General features: G+C 46.6%; 1 protein-coding gene across 4 annotated transcripts in view; it reads right to left on the bottom strand.

The window, feature by feature from the left end:
• ABCA1 (ATP binding cassette subfamily A member 1) overlaps positions 1 to 15,139 on the bottom strand; it is a 126,866-nt gene that overhangs the window by 42,675 nt on the left and 69,052 nt on the right. For all 4 annotated transcript variants that reach the window (XM_010952969.3, XM_045515259.2, XM_074361924.1 and 1 more), the window contains 8 exons: positions 13,119 to 13,359; positions 11,227 to 11,366; positions 10,765 to 10,881; positions 6,447 to 6,644; positions 5,485 to 5,690; positions 4,557 to 4,733; positions 2,782 to 3,004; positions 882 to 1,103 (listed from right to left, as the gene is read on the bottom strand). In XM_010952969.3, coding sequence (XP_010951271.1) covers positions 882 to 1,103; positions 2,782 to 3,004; positions 4,557 to 4,733; positions 5,485 to 5,690; positions 6,447 to 6,644; positions 10,765 to 10,881; positions 11,227 to 11,366; positions 13,119 to 13,359 — 1,524 coding nt within the window. The remainder of the gene's footprint in view (positions 1 to 881; positions 1,104 to 2,781; positions 3,005 to 4,556; positions 4,734 to 5,484; positions 5,691 to 6,446; positions 6,645 to 10,764; positions 10,882 to 11,226; positions 11,367 to 13,118; positions 13,360 to 15,139) is intronic.

Consider the following 15,139-nt stretch of genomic DNA (forward strand, 5'->3'; position numbering starts at 1 on the left):
TGAGAAAGAGGCAAAAGTCACTCATCCATCTCCTTGTCGCTCATTTTCCTGTCACTGCTAATGTAAATGCCACCTGGAGAAATATGAATTTGCAAAGTGGATCAATTACAAGATACGGAAATATTCATCTACAGAGTCCCTTTAGGGGAGTGGGCTCTCTGGCAGCATATAAAATGATTCTATTTATACCTGCTCATTATGCAGACACATTTCAGAAATGCATATATGATGGAATGTAGAACTTTGAGAATTTTATGCTTCCAAAGGTGCCTCAAGGGCTCAGCGAGCCTGGATGTTATACACATACACACATTCATCAGGGTTCCCTCAAACTCCCTGCTCGGCCAGTGATGGCTCAGTGTCACAGGAACCTGCCTGGGGCTGCTCATGTCTAAGAGGTCCAGACAGACAGACAGAAGCACCTGGAGCATCCTGTGAAAAACTCAGAGGAAAACTCACTCTTTCAAGGGCTGGCATACCCTTGAAGGCTTCACCTCCTCCATACAAGGGTCGGGGAGTACTGAAGTCAGGAATGTGTGGGGAGATGGTTCACCTGCTCTTCAGGCTTTAAGTTCAGAATGTATTACTCAAGCAAAACCACATACTAGACACAAGAGTCCAGAAGGAGCCATTTCTGACCTTAAGAGCTTTCACTCAGAGGACTAAAGATAAATAATTTAATAAGAGACCATCTCTGCCTTCAAGGAATAGACCCTAGAACTGAAGTTCAAGTCCATTGGATCTTCTGTTCTTAGCTTGGAGGTGAAATATGAATTTGCCAAATCAATCAATCACAAGATATGAAGATATTCATCTACAGAGTCCCTTTAGGGGACTACAGCTGGGTCTGCAGCCGCTGCAGGAGGGCCAGAGTTACTTACTGCGAAGATCTTGAGTGTGAAGCCCACGTAGTCTTGCCACGCCACACACAGGACATAGGGCAGGTACAGCGTGAAGTAAATGATGCCCCCGCAGGCCGCGGCCAGGTTGGCTCTGGAGAAGAGCGTGCTGATCAAGAAGCACTGCAGGATGGTCACCACGGCGAACACGGACAGGAAGACAAACACCACGCTGGGGTCACTGTAGGGCAGCAGGTTTCCTAACTGGGAAGGAAGAGACCCAGTGAGAGACTCAACAAGCAGTGATCTGCGGGAAGCAGCCGGGGCTTATTCCTACTCATCCCAGAGACAACACAGAGGAAGAGGGCTGCTCACTTTTCTCAAGAGTGAACGGAAGCCTAGAGAAGGGAAATGATGAGCCAGAGACCACACAGCAATGTAACGGTAGAGCCAGAAACAGGACCCAGTCCAGGGCTGACATTCACCAAGATTCATCTCAACAGACAGTTGTGTCCTCTGTTTCTCCAAGAAATAATACCACCTGGTTTCTCCTTGTATAAGGACTCTGACTCTTGGCACCAGGAAAGAACTGGGGGAGACAGCAGCCCACGTGACTTTTCCCTCCAAAAGCCAAGGAGAATGGCCAGCCCATCTTAACACCCTCCTTGATAACCTGCCGTGGATTCTGGATCCCCACCATCATCCAAATTCTGTGGACCTTTCAAGCTTCTCTCTAGTAGTTGATTCTTTTTCAGCAGGACCTGCCAGCACATGGCTGTCCCAAAGCAACTCTCACCCACCGGCCACAGGACCACCACCCCCTCCACAGAGCTTGGCTCTTACGGTCAGATATCAGGGCATGAGAAGGGGGTGATTTTAGCAAGAACTGCTCTGCCATACAATCAGGTGACCTCAGTGAGGTCCTTAACCTTCCTTGGCTTCATTTCCTTGTATGTTAAGTGGGTTATTTAGTGAGGATATCATAAAAGAGAACATGTATGTGCTAAAAACAGCACTTGGCAATCAGTAAGTGCTCATTTGTAATGAACAGTAGTATTAAATTAAATGTTAGTGCCTTTTGTTTTGTAACCAACCCCCTTTTAAAAACATTTATTTTAGGGCAATGCATCCTTAAGTGAAATGATTGAGAAAAGAAGATTGGCATATAAACCTATTAATGTAAGGAGTGGACACAGAGCTGCACTGTACGAAGTCCCCTTGAAGGAAAAACTTGTTGCCTGGCTGTCAGCAGACAGCCTCAGGTGTCAACTCTAGGTTTGTCAAAGCTGCTGGGAGCACCTGGCCCTGAGACACGCTCTTCCAATGACTGACAGGCATGGGAAATGGGGTTTCAGGGAGGGAGGCCTTAAGGTAACCTAAATGGCTAGACATTTCAACTCCATGTCGGGACAACTCCGGCAACAGTGCCCATGAGCGCGGCCATGCATCAAAGGTCGACTCCTCCCTCGGCTCAATTCTGCGTCTTCCCCATCCCTCCTGCAGACATAGGTCCCTAATAAATATCCATACGCCAAACTCTGTCTCAGCCTCTGCTTCCAGAAAACCTTAACGTGTAACAGTATCTACCTTTCTGATTGTTGCTTTTAGAAATTCTAGCAGAATCATCACCCATAACATCTAGGAAAATGAACGGCACTCAGATGCTGCCGTGAACCACTGCCAAGCAGACAGCCTGGTGTAGCTAAGTGTCTGCTCACCTGGGAAACAAGACCCCTGGGTTCTGGTCCTGCATAGCTGCTAACCAGCTGGATTGGCCCTTCTCTGGGCCTCACTCTCCCCAACTAGAAAGTGAGGGAACTGAAGGAAATGGCACATACGACCCCTTCCCTCCCAGGGAATCCATGCTTTCCTTCTCCTCATGTAGCCCGTGTGTGGCTGTTCAGGAGTTCCTCGGCAGGGAGGAGCCGGGGAGGCAGCTTACTTTCAGGATGACCACCAGCAGGCCGGCGCTCACGAGCAGAGGGACGAGGCTACTGATGAACCAGCTGAACCAGAGGATGCTGTTATCCAGGCCCATGATGCGCATGGTCTCCTTCAGCCGTGCCTCCTTCTCGTACACGATGCCCTTGATGATCACAGCCACAGAGTAGATCCAGGCCAGCGTCATGAAGAGAGGCATTGACCGGCTCATGACCCGCAGGAAGCTGGAAGGCCAGGAGCAGGATAAAGGTCAATGTGAGCCCGGCTCCCGCGTGCACGAGAAAGCACCAGGACTGAGCCCGAGATGGGCAGACCCGTGCAGTCGGACGGGCACACCTGGTAAGCAGGGCGATGCAGGGGCAGAAATCACACTAACAAAGCACTGCCAAATGAAATGTCTTTGGGGGGCCTGCCTTAGTCACCAGGTGGCTGTGAGATGGCACTAAGCTAAATGTGGGTGATTTTAAAGCACTAAAACCAAACCAAAACAAAACAAAAAGCCCAGTTCATTATCTCATGAAAGCTCTACATCTTCAAGGTCATCTCACTATCAGCCTGCCTTGCATAACTGTTATGACAGATGGCGCAGAAACACACTTCAGGCAGCTCTTGTCAGTAATATTTCAGATTCCAAACTAAAATGGGAAATGCAGTTGTGTAAAAGAGACACAGGATCTGGACTCTGCAACTCAAGGTTCAAGCCCCAGCTTGACCACTGTGCACTTCCAGAGTAAGTGACAACAGGCAAAGGCTCTGACCACTTCTAACCTTCCATCACGTCTCCATCTTAACGCATCCTTTCCAAAGTAAGTCCCCACTTAGGGGGTCTTTGGAAAAGTCTTTCTTTGGAAAATATTGGCTAATCTTTCTGAAGGTGAAAAACAAGATAAATCCAGGTGACCTGGAAAAGCTAGAGTGAGCCCTGTGAGGAAGTATGTTGTTCAATGCGAAGTGGGGAGAAATACAAAGGGAGGAACCCCACTCCTTCTGCACTGGGATCTCTAAACACACACACACACACACACACACCCAGAGAATAAGAGAGTTTCAGGAACTTGTGAGAGATGTTATACATTTCAGACGCCGGCAATAACTGCACCTCGGTCCGTTCTCTCTCACAAGAAGTCATTAGCTCCACAGGCACAGTCCCCACAACGAGAACTCGGCAGCAGTGACTAAGCACTAAAAGATTATCTAAAACGTCTAAGATAAAAAAGGCCTTGATCAGTTGTATTTGTATTGTTTGAAAACGCAGTTTCCCATGTACAGAAAGGAAGCAGACAAACGGACGTGAAGTCAGCTTTCGTAGGTCTAGAACACCATGTCTCTGAGTGTTGGGGACATGTGGATGTGTGCGTGCGTTTGGCACGTGCTCATCACCACACACTTTAAACCTGCAGAGTGAGCCGATTTTGACCAAAGGGATAGAGTGTAAAAAATAAAAGTTCTGGTAACCATGGACGAGAAAGGAGTGAGATTCCCAGTGTGTGCACACACGTGTGTCTGTGGCTTGGCTCAAATGGTCAACTACCTACAGCTGGCATCTTATTTCTTGAAATTCCAGAGAAATTCAAAAACAAATTTTTTTGCAGTAACCAACTGTTTAACTAGTTAACACACATATGAATATAATCAAAGCATTCTGTTTCCTCCCTTGGGGGGGGTGTGTGTGTGTGTGTGTGTGTGTGTGTGTGTGTGTATGCGCGTGCACGCATGCACACCACCTGGGGACAGTGTTAACTGGTTAATACAGATGGTGGCTTACTGGCAACTTACATGTCATCGACATAACACGGGTAGGGCATCTGCTGCATGTAGATGCCGGTTTTCTTCTCTGCGCCCGTCAGCACGCTGATGATTGCCTGCTCCACAACATCCTGCAAGTAGGCGAAACCCCCCCAGACATACCGCATGTCCTCAAAGGGGTCAGCCCGAGGACCAGGGTCCCAGTACCTAGAACCAAACCACAGGTGATCAAACACTCCTTAGACTCATACAATAAAAAATTTCAGTCACCCACAATCCTACCACCATTACAGATCCACCATTCTTATTTCTGTGTCTTATTCTCTGGTCTCCATTGACATGTACACCCGTTTTTAAATAGATATAATTGGAATGAGCAAACCACCTGCTGGTTTGGTTTTATTCCCCTCCACTGGCTACCTAACATTGCATCAAGAGGACATGCCAAAATTTACTTAACCATTCCCTTTTATATTGGTTGTTTACCCCATTTTATTTAACTTTTTATTTTTTAAAATTGGGGGGGGCGGTAATTAGGTTTATTTATTTATTATTTTTGCAATGGAGGTAATGGGGATTGAACCAAGGACGTCATGCATGCTAAGCATGCACTCTACCACTGAGCTATACCCACCCCCCTGCTCCTTTTTAGAAAAATGGATAACACTAGCCCAGGGAACCTAATATCTCTTTCTTTCTTCTTTTTCTCCTGTTGATTTAATTCCTTAGGACTAACTCCCTTGAATGGAAATGCTGAACCAAAGGATGGTATTTTATGATCTCTGAAACTGTCGTGTCCAGCAACGAATGTGCCAATTACACCCAAATCATGCCGCCGATCTGAGCTATCTTGTGTGCGAAATTTCTACCAAATTCCTGGTTAAGATAAAGCACCTCCAGTCACGTTAGCTGTTCCTGATTTCCCCGAGGTTGGTCGGCACGACGGGCTTTGACTTACCCATCCTTGATCTTGTTTGTCCTCTCCACGTTGTCGATGTCCATTCGGATCTTGTACTTGACATGATGGGGCAGCTCCACACTGCCGGGAGGAATCCCAGTGAACACGATCCCAGCCCAGAACTTCCTCTCGTCCAGCAGCTCCATGGACTTGTTGATGAGCCGAACCTCTGTGGCTACTGGTTCTAGCTTGTTCAGGTTCACGCACTGAAGGAAGAAGAGCCGTTGTGAGACGGTGATGGCCAGGAAAACAGGCAGCGGTCCAAGCAGAGTCTGTGCTAAGAGGGAGGCTCTAAGTGCATGACTTTTATCCTCACTGTCTAATCCTCTCTAAAGTCATTTTCCAGTATTCAACCGAAAATGGTTCATTAGGGTTTTTAACTGCAATTAAGAAAAATGTTGGAAGTACTTAGAGGTAAGTTACTTGTATTGATTTTTGTGACAGGAAAGAGGTTGAAACAATGATCAAACCCTCTTTTCTCAGTTTTCTTGGCAATTTTGAGTCATAACAATGAAACAAACAGATCAAAAGAAAAAAAAAGCCTTTCATTTGTCCCTATTAAGTCACATCATATTTAGGATTAATTTTTTAAAATGTAATCAGTTCTATTAGATTTTAGATAAGTTCCTAAGTAGTGATTTTTTTTAAAGGGAATGTTTTGTTGCCCTTAGGTACTGGGATATCAAAACACAGAAAAACCTAGAAGACAATGGATAGAGACATTCTTGAGTCAGATAGAATAAAGCAAGAAATTAGGTCTGTTTGTTTACTCATTCTGTCATTCAACTAACATTTATTGAGTGCCTTTTTGTAATACCACACCCTGTGTTAGGTTTGAGGAATACTACTGTAAATAAGACTATGTGTTATTTTTAAGCTTTACTCCAATCCGAACCCTACTGCACCATCTCAGACGAAGAAGCCAAAGCCTTTTGTAAATGGTCCACAGAACTGATCCTCACCTCCATGAAGCGAGAGATGGTCTGGATTGCCTGGTTGGTCTCGTTGAAGGCTTCTCTCCAGGTGTACACAGAGCCATTCGTGGACTGGACATCCTCTGGGTGCTTGGCCAGAAATGCCACGATATCTTTGGCTGTCCAATCTAAGCCTTCCAATCGCTGTTCCCAAAAGTGGTCATTGCCTCTACTGTCCAGCAGCGTCTGCCATTCCAATGAGAAATGTACCAATAGTCAACACCAACTAAGTCTTGACAAGCACTATATGATTTACAAAACCCTTTCACGTACATTGTCTTTTTTTTTTTTTAATCTTCATAGGAAACTGTCAGGTAGGTAACCATGTTCTCATTTTACAGGTGAGAATACTGAGGTTGAAAAAAAAAAGAATATGGTTTTAACCAAGGATGAGGCATAATATTGACAGGCATGGAGTTGAGATTAAATATCAGAACAGTCTGAATCCAGAGTCCACATGTTTGTAGCCTAACTTCACAGTGAACAGTATTCCCTACAGTAACAACAATAATTCTTATACTCTGCATCATTACTATACTGGCTTATTTAATTGCTTTAGCTCATACAACTCCATAAGAAAGGTATCTTTAACAGTTCCCATTTCACAGATGGAAAAACAGAGGGGTCAAATCCCCAACACAAGGTCACACAGCTAGTAAGTAACAAAGCCAGGATACGAGACATGGGCTCTGAATCTACTGCACCTCCCCACTGCATTATATCACCTTCTCTTTTAAGGCCCAGGCTGATGACTCCTCATAAAGACTCTGTTCTCTAGACAGAATTAAGACAAACCTACTTCTGCTATCTCATTTGGGAAAAGAATGCTGCTGTTTAACCAGGTAAAATATGATCTTTCCCAATTGCAGGACTCATGAGTCATGCTTGTAAAGGAGGTTTGTTTTCCGTGTCTTCTTCCCCAGCTGGTTGGCTCTCCACGTGGGTCAACATGGAAGAGAAGAACAAACGCCCCTGGTGCTTGGCCAGTAGGTGCAGAGGACCAGGGCACAGGCCTGCACAGCTGTGCTGCCAGAAAAATGAGTCTGCTCCAACCCCAGCTCATGGAAAAGGAGATCAGCTGCAACTCCTGCCACACCTTCGAGAAGGTAGACGAAACTCTGGCTCTACTGAAATGGACTCTCTGAGGGAACAACCTGAGCTATATTTTAAAGCAGTCTTATTTCTACTAAGATTTTAAGTTTTTCCCCCATGTAGCTTCGTATTTATTATTTTAAAGGCAGCATAATGGTTTTTTTATAAAGGACATATACTATAATTTCTTTAACTATTCCTGTACTGCTAAGCACTTGGTCTATTTCTAATTTCTTACAATAACAGGTACCAAAGCAATAACATTTTCCCTCATACAGTGACTTCTTTCTTCAAAATTATTTCTGTATGGGATACATCCCTGAGGGTGTATGGAATGAAGGTACACAGATAGCTCATTTTTTATGGTTCTTACAATTTTTATTTCAAATTGCTTTCCTGCAGGGAGTAACAATTTACACTGTCATCAGTTAAGATGTGTATTTTTGTGAACAAAATAGATACAAAGATGTACCCCACAAAAGTTCACAGGAGTATGGGTTAGCGATTCTGAAACGAGTTTATTTGGGGACTTGAACTGAACAAGTAAGACCTGAATGAAGACACATGGCATTTGGGGTGAGACCTGCCCAGCCCAGTGTGGCTTTGGGCAACATGGCCACAGAGGGCAGCCAGGCCAGAAAGATGCGCCCAGTGAGATCACTGACCCAGGGACCCTGGATCACCCTCAGGGGGCAGGGCCAGGGAGACAGCAGGGCCTCAAGATGAAGGAGACCGACAGCAGGTCAGAAAGGAGAACAGTTTGAGTGCTGTGACTCAACAGAGAAGTGCCTCTGGATCCGTGGGGTGATGGCAGCAGGTGTAGACAGAGCCAGAGATAGAGGAAAGGTAAGAGCTACCACAGAGCAGAACGGTGGTTCCCAGGGGCTAGGGGCAACGGGGAGGTCAAAGGGTACCGAGTTTCAGACATGCAGTGTGAACAGTTCTGGGGATCGAACGTGCAGCGTGGTGACTATAGTTAAGGATTCTGCACCGCACGCTCGACACTTAGCTCGATTGTGGTGATCATTTCCCAGGTATATACATATATCTGAACACTAAGTTGCATACCTTAAATACATACACTTTGTTTATTTTTTCATTTTTAACACCTTTATTGTGGTATGATTCCTGTAAACTGCACATATTTCAGATGTATAGCTTGATGAATTTTGATAGATGTATACACCAATGAAACTACCGCCACTATCAAGATAGCTACATACACTTTTAATTTGTCAATTACGCCTGAATAAAGCTGAAAAAAAGAAAGAAAGAGAAGAGCTACCCTAACAGAAGCAGAAGCCTCTGGCATCCTCACAGGTACCGGAGGCGAGGCTGTAATGGGTGCAGAGGACTGAGAAGCTCAAGCTTTGGAGTTAAACACTCCTTAATAGAGAAAAGCAAGCAGCAGGGGGAGGCTCCTTCAACTTCCCACCCACAGGCGGATGAGTCTCCGACTGGTGTCTCCAGCCTAACCACCTCCTGCACTCCAGGCCCCAGTACCCACTGGCCTGTTGGACATCCCCGCTGACCACAGCTAGAAATCAAGATTCAACCTGATGCTCCCCTCTCTTTCATGCCTCCTCAATCCAGCAGTTACCATGCTTTGTCTCCTGCCAATACCTTCACCACCTACTTGGATAGCCTCCACCTGGTCTCTGCCTTTCGCCTTTCCCCTCTTCAATCTGCTTGTCTTATCAAAGGAATATATCTATAGCTCCCCTTGCTTAAACCCTTTCATGGTCCTCCAGAACTTAAAGTAAAGGTCCCTGGCTTGACACCCAAAGACTTCTAAACCACATGCCATGCGTTCCTCCCCAGCCACAGCTCCTACACCTCCTACCACACATCCTGGGTTCTCCCAGCAGGATTCCTAGTGAGTGCCACAGCTATGCTTACAAGAACCTCGACCCCAAATAATGGGGAGCTTAAGAGATGCTGGAGCATCCAAGCCAAACTCTCCATTAAAGAGTAGGGGAAGTATCTGTCTGCCTACAGACAAAAACTCATGGAGTCCCTTCAAAGGGGTCCCTCATCATTCCCTGAGGCTCCGAAGGAGACAAGTTCAGCTAGTAGAAATGTAGATTCTAAGGCGAGGACCAGGAAGAAGAGGTCTGAGACCACATCTGGGTCTATGGCACTATTGGTGGCTGGACCCCCATGAACCCCTTTTGAAGGAGAGGCTGGAGCCCCACAGAGACCCATCCCTAAAGGGCGTAAGTTATTATCATTATTACTAGTAGTTAGGAATTATTCAGTAAATCCATACAAATTATTGTTTGTGTTCTTCTGACTAAAGTCCCTTGGTTTTCAAAGGTCCCCAACTTAAAAATTCTGCACATATAGCAAGACTAGTGTAACAAAGATGACTCCAGCTTTCCCAGCATCAGAAGGTCCCCCGGGTATCATCCCTCCCAGGGCCTCAGGGGACAGACTTTAGCCTGGGGAAAGTACCTCTCAGGCTACATACTGCCTCTTAATACCCAGCTGCCTCTCTGATCAATGAGGTGTCAAGACAAGAGACCTGGCAAAATCCATTCGGGCTCTTTAATAGCAGCAGGAACAAAAGGAAGAGGCCTTGCTCACCATGGAGACAGGAAATAGTCTAATGATTCTCTGACTCAGCCCAAGGCAGGGATGATGTGATTAAATGGTACTCAGGCTCAAGCAAGAGAGACACTCTGTTCTTGATCAGACTCCTCCGCTTTTGAATCCAATTGTTTCTAGAGCACTTATCCCTTTTCAAGTAGCTCTGAAGCACTAAGTGCAATTCCCCTCCACGCAGTGACAGTGGCTCTGTGTTCACACAGTGTCTTGGGGAGCGAGTATCTCAAGACAGGTCTGCAGGTCAGACCAGGCCTTTGTTCCCACACCTGTCCGAGACCTACAAGGATATCATAGGGCTAAGTAAGATGCTGTGGTTGGCTCTAGAGCCAGAAATAAAAATAATCAGGGTCCTGCAATCATCAAACTCTTGTTCCAAATACCAGCCGCAAGTTTCTTAGAAACCTAATATTTGACCACCAGACACATTGATGCTCATCAGTGGTATATAGTCTGTGCACCATCACCTGTAGCTCTGCAAAGGTAACAATGCTCAATACGTCTGTGCTGCTTAAATGTAAAGAATTCTCTTCTCTGTCACTTGTGGGAAAGTGGTGAGACACTCACCTTTAGCACCAAACAGGCACATGGTAATCAGAGGGACACTCACCCGGACAAGGTCCAGTTCTGGGCTGCTCTCCATGAAGGTCCAGATCTTGGGGCTGAGCTCTTCCCACATGCCTTCCAGGTCATGAAACACAGCCAGTTCCTGGAAGGTCTTATTTACCTGAAGTCAAGCCAGGAGCCAGGGGTAGCATAAAAAAAAGGGAAGAGAGGCAAAGATATGAGGAACTCAGTTACTCCCTAGAAGGATGCTCCATCACAGCAGCCCTTTCCTAGTCCTTCCCCTCCCTGAGAAGTGCCTGCGTGCAGCGGCAAGTCAAATACCTAAGGCTGGGGAGCTGGCCCTCAACCGTCAGCTCGGGCCTGGGTCAGGCTGGAGGCGCTCACTCTTGGAAATCCCAGGGGAGCTGTAAGTATACTCAGTACACTCCATCTGAAGCTGCCTTTACTTTTTGTCTATAATTCTAGGAGGAGTCTGTAGAAGGACTCTTGGGTCCAGACGGCTTACCTCAGCCATAACCTGCCTCGTGGCTGGAGTGTCAGGTGTATACAGGATCTTCCCAACAAGCAGAGGCTTGAGAGCTTTCCATATGATGCGGGAAAGAGGACTGGACTCTAAATTCTTCATCAAATCATTGCAATAAGGAGCTATGAAGAGAATGAAAGGCAATTATCTCCATGCATGGTCATATACTTGTAGGAACTAACCAGAGCTTTGGAGCCAGAGGGCCAGTCATGGGTTCAAATCCCAGCTCTACTACTTAATAGCTAAGTAACAAATCACTTGTCTGAGTTTCAGTTAGCTCCTCTGTAAAAACAAAGTTAATGGCCTCTACTTGGCAGAGATGTGGAGAGATAAACTGAGATGTTATTATCTGTGGAGCCCCTAGAACAATGCCTGATAAATAATCAGAGCTTATTAGAACACTGATGATGGATAACTCACAACTGAGACCATCTAGAAAAATGTTTTTACTATGCACAAGGCTACATAACTCTAGGTTCATGACTCTAGATGGCTTACACCAGCCCTCACCAGTTTGTTTTCATTGGAAAGAGAGGGCTGGAAAGAATAAATAGAAATAAATTTCTATTTATTCAAGCAGAAATAAAAATTTTTGTAGGTCTCATCACAAGTATAAGTAATAAATGTCATAAAAATCCCAAACTGAAAAATCCCAAGTTTTAATAGACAATAGGGTTTGATTATCTAGAAGGATTCCTAAATTAAAGAAAAAATTCATTCTGAGTTTTTAGATACCAAGTATCCTCTACATGTTGCAAAGATAATATACATATATATATTTTTTAAAGAAGATTTTCTCCCAGTTACATCAGTTGCAAAAATGAGGGTTCTCTTGGATTGACTTGTCAAGGGAGTGGAGGGGATTGCATCTCAGAAAACTGTCCACAATGCCATACCCCTCAGGCTTGCACAGCAACCAGCAATGTCTGGAGGGCTTTACTCCAGAGAAGAATAAAAGGTTCTTATGTTACAGTAACGCACAAAAAGCTGCCTCACTCAGTGTCTGAAAGACACACCTGCAGCTGGAAATGGAGAAAGGCTCACTCGCATCATGTTTTCAAGGAAAAAGATGCCATTGTCTAAAACTGTAACACCGGCTCCCTGCTGCCACCAGGCACAGGACACACATCCCCACAAAACTGCCTGAGCGTGGGGAGCAGATGTGGAGTTACAAGGTTCTTTAACACCGACTAGCAGCTAAGAACCAAAAACAAACAGCAGATCAAATGCCCGAGCCTGACGGCACACACACCACCATGAACAGGTACTTTGGAGGCTCTGTGGTTCAGCGGGAAAAAGCACGGAGATGGGTAGATCTGATTTAATCTTGGCTCTTGAAGATTAGCTACAGTGTGGCTTTGACAAAGTCGCTGAACGGCTCTGAGCCTATAAAATATAGGGTTACAAAACCTTCCTTATTGTAGGTTTAAATGAAATAAATAAAATGCATAGTACATAAGAAGTGTTCCTTAAATGTTAGCTTTTATTGTTGTTGTTGTTTTTGTTATTTAAGTTTTTATTATAAAGCATACCTCAAGGAGGGGGCACTCAAGAGAGACGATCCTTGCTCATTCCGGGAAGCTCCCCCTCCAACCCCCAGAAAACTGAGGAGATTGGCTTTCAATCGTCCATTCACTTGACAAACACACTGTGCACCTGAGATGAGCCAGGTCCCATTCCCAGAAGTAGGGACAGCTGGCCGATTAGGAAAACAGTCCCTCCTGTAGTAGGAGCTCAGTCTGATGGGCAAACAGACACGTACACATCCACTGCTGCTACGGAGGATGAGGGTAAACACAAGGGAGCGGGCGACGCAGGGCTCTCTGGGACCGAGATGGTCTGGGACCAGGGCATGGGTCTGCACAGACACTCACTTGTAGAATTGTCATAGAAGGTGCCAGCATCTTCCTCCGTGCCATTGCCTCCAAAGAGGGCTTTATAGTTGTTGTCCTCATACCAGTTCAGGGACTTGATCTTCAGGCCCCCACCCTCGGGGTGGCCACAGACAATGCGGGACACGGCCTGGTAGATCTGGGTGGAGGAGCTGGAGCTGTTCGCGTTGGTCAGAAACATCACCTCCTGCCGCATGTCACTCCAGCTCCTCATGCTGAACAGCTGGGGTAGGGGTCAGGCGGAAAAGGAGAGGACAGAGGAGGAAAGGGTTAAGGACAGAGAAGAGAATGAAACATTATTTTCTTGACCTTTCCAAAGCCACATCCCAGAACATACCTTGTCTGGTGCCACGTCCTGGAAGTCTTGGGATAAGACTGCCAGAGCCCTGCTACTCTGCTTGTGGTCTGGGGACCAGGACTTCAGCGCTAGTGGAGAGGTTGCTGCAGATGCAGATCCCGGTCTATCTATCTATCTACAGTTCAGATCTGTACTCTGCAAGGTGCCCAGGTGACTCCTACACATATTAAAAACTTTTAGATCTTAGCAGAGCCCCTGGTGATGGGCTTTATTTCACTTTGATTATCATCGAGTTTATAGAGAATGCTTTCTCTGAACAGCTGTCTTCACAGGTGTCCATCAAGAACGGCTCACCTCCTCGGTCACTGACTCATTTCTAAAGCACTTCAAACTTCAGTGTGGAAACTGAGGAGCCCTCTGCCCCCTGGCTGGGAGTGAAGTCCCAACCTCGATTCAGCCAAGTGTCAGGGAATGGAAGAAGCATAGGGTAGGGGACCAAGTCTGAACCCCAGCTACATCTCTCAGCAGCTCACAGCCTTAGAAAAGTCACTTCTCTGAGGGCCCATCTTCTCATCAGGACGAGGAAACTACATTGGTGAGGAGAGAATCATACACTCTCGGACACCCGAGAGAGGGCCCCACTAACAGCAGCCCCTGCCCAGATGAGTCAGACCCCGGCAGCCAGGGGCTGCGTCTCCAACGCACACGTGACAAGCGCTTTGTCTCAAAGACAAATGTTCTCCAGCATCTTGTGGACTTCTTGGCCCAATGGCTCTTATAATTAAATATTTATAGAGCACTTTGTAGTTCCATGCATTTCACAATGAATCATTAATAAATCCCTACATTCCTTGAAATGTCACTGGTGTTCTCACCGCCTGGAAGCTTGAGGCGTGGGGAACAGACTGGGGATAGGGGCTGGAGGACACTGCACTTGCCCCGGGGGCAGCCTAGCTTGGCACTCCATGTGCCTGGATTTCTCTCTCAGGGCCGGCGGCTCCTGTGAGTGCCAAGGTCCCGGGCACCGTATATCCTGCCTTTGATTCCTGCCTCCAGAGGGAAACCAGGCACCCCAGGGCAGTGAGATGGCACAAAGACTTCCCCCTCCACAGAGGGGGCAACTGACACCACAAGAGCACAGTGAGGGGGTCAGCTTTTCCTGATATATTTTGTCTTTTCATCACCTGTATGTGGGAGCAGACAAGGATGGGAGAGGTAGCCAGCCATCTTTCCTTTTGGTGGCGGGTGGAACAGCCCTGGGGATTATTAATGATAGTAAAAGCCACTCACTTCTCTTACCACAGGTTTCCTCACTACCACCACCCTGTTATCTCCCAATCCAAACAGCAAATTTCCTTCCACATGAAGCCAGCGCATCTTTGGACAGAGGCACCACAAATGACTGAATTATTCCAAGCTGTGGCTCTCCTAGCACCAGTCTCAGGGATGAAAACCTACTCCACACCTCCTCTGTGAAGGGCTCCCACTCGCAGGGAAGGGGGCCACTTGTCCCCCAGCCCACAGAAGGAGGTGCTGGATCATCATTTTGGAGTGAATGAAAGGCTGGCTCCCTTTGTCAATCCACTGCGATGGTCTCCTCTGCCCCCGCCCCCAGCACTGGGCCATGCATGGTCTCATCCGCGAGGTCATGCCGTACGCCCCCCACTCCAGGCCCTCTGCTGGCCTCCCATCTCGCTGGTGTAAA

The sequence above is a fragment of the Camelus bactrianus genome, chromosome 4 (assembly GCF_048773025.1).
Source record: "Camelus bactrianus isolate YW-2024 breed Bactrian camel chromosome 4, ASM4877302v1, whole genome shotgun sequence".
Taxonomy (NCBI): domain Eukaryota; kingdom Metazoa; phylum Chordata; class Mammalia; order Artiodactyla; family Camelidae; genus Camelus; species Camelus bactrianus.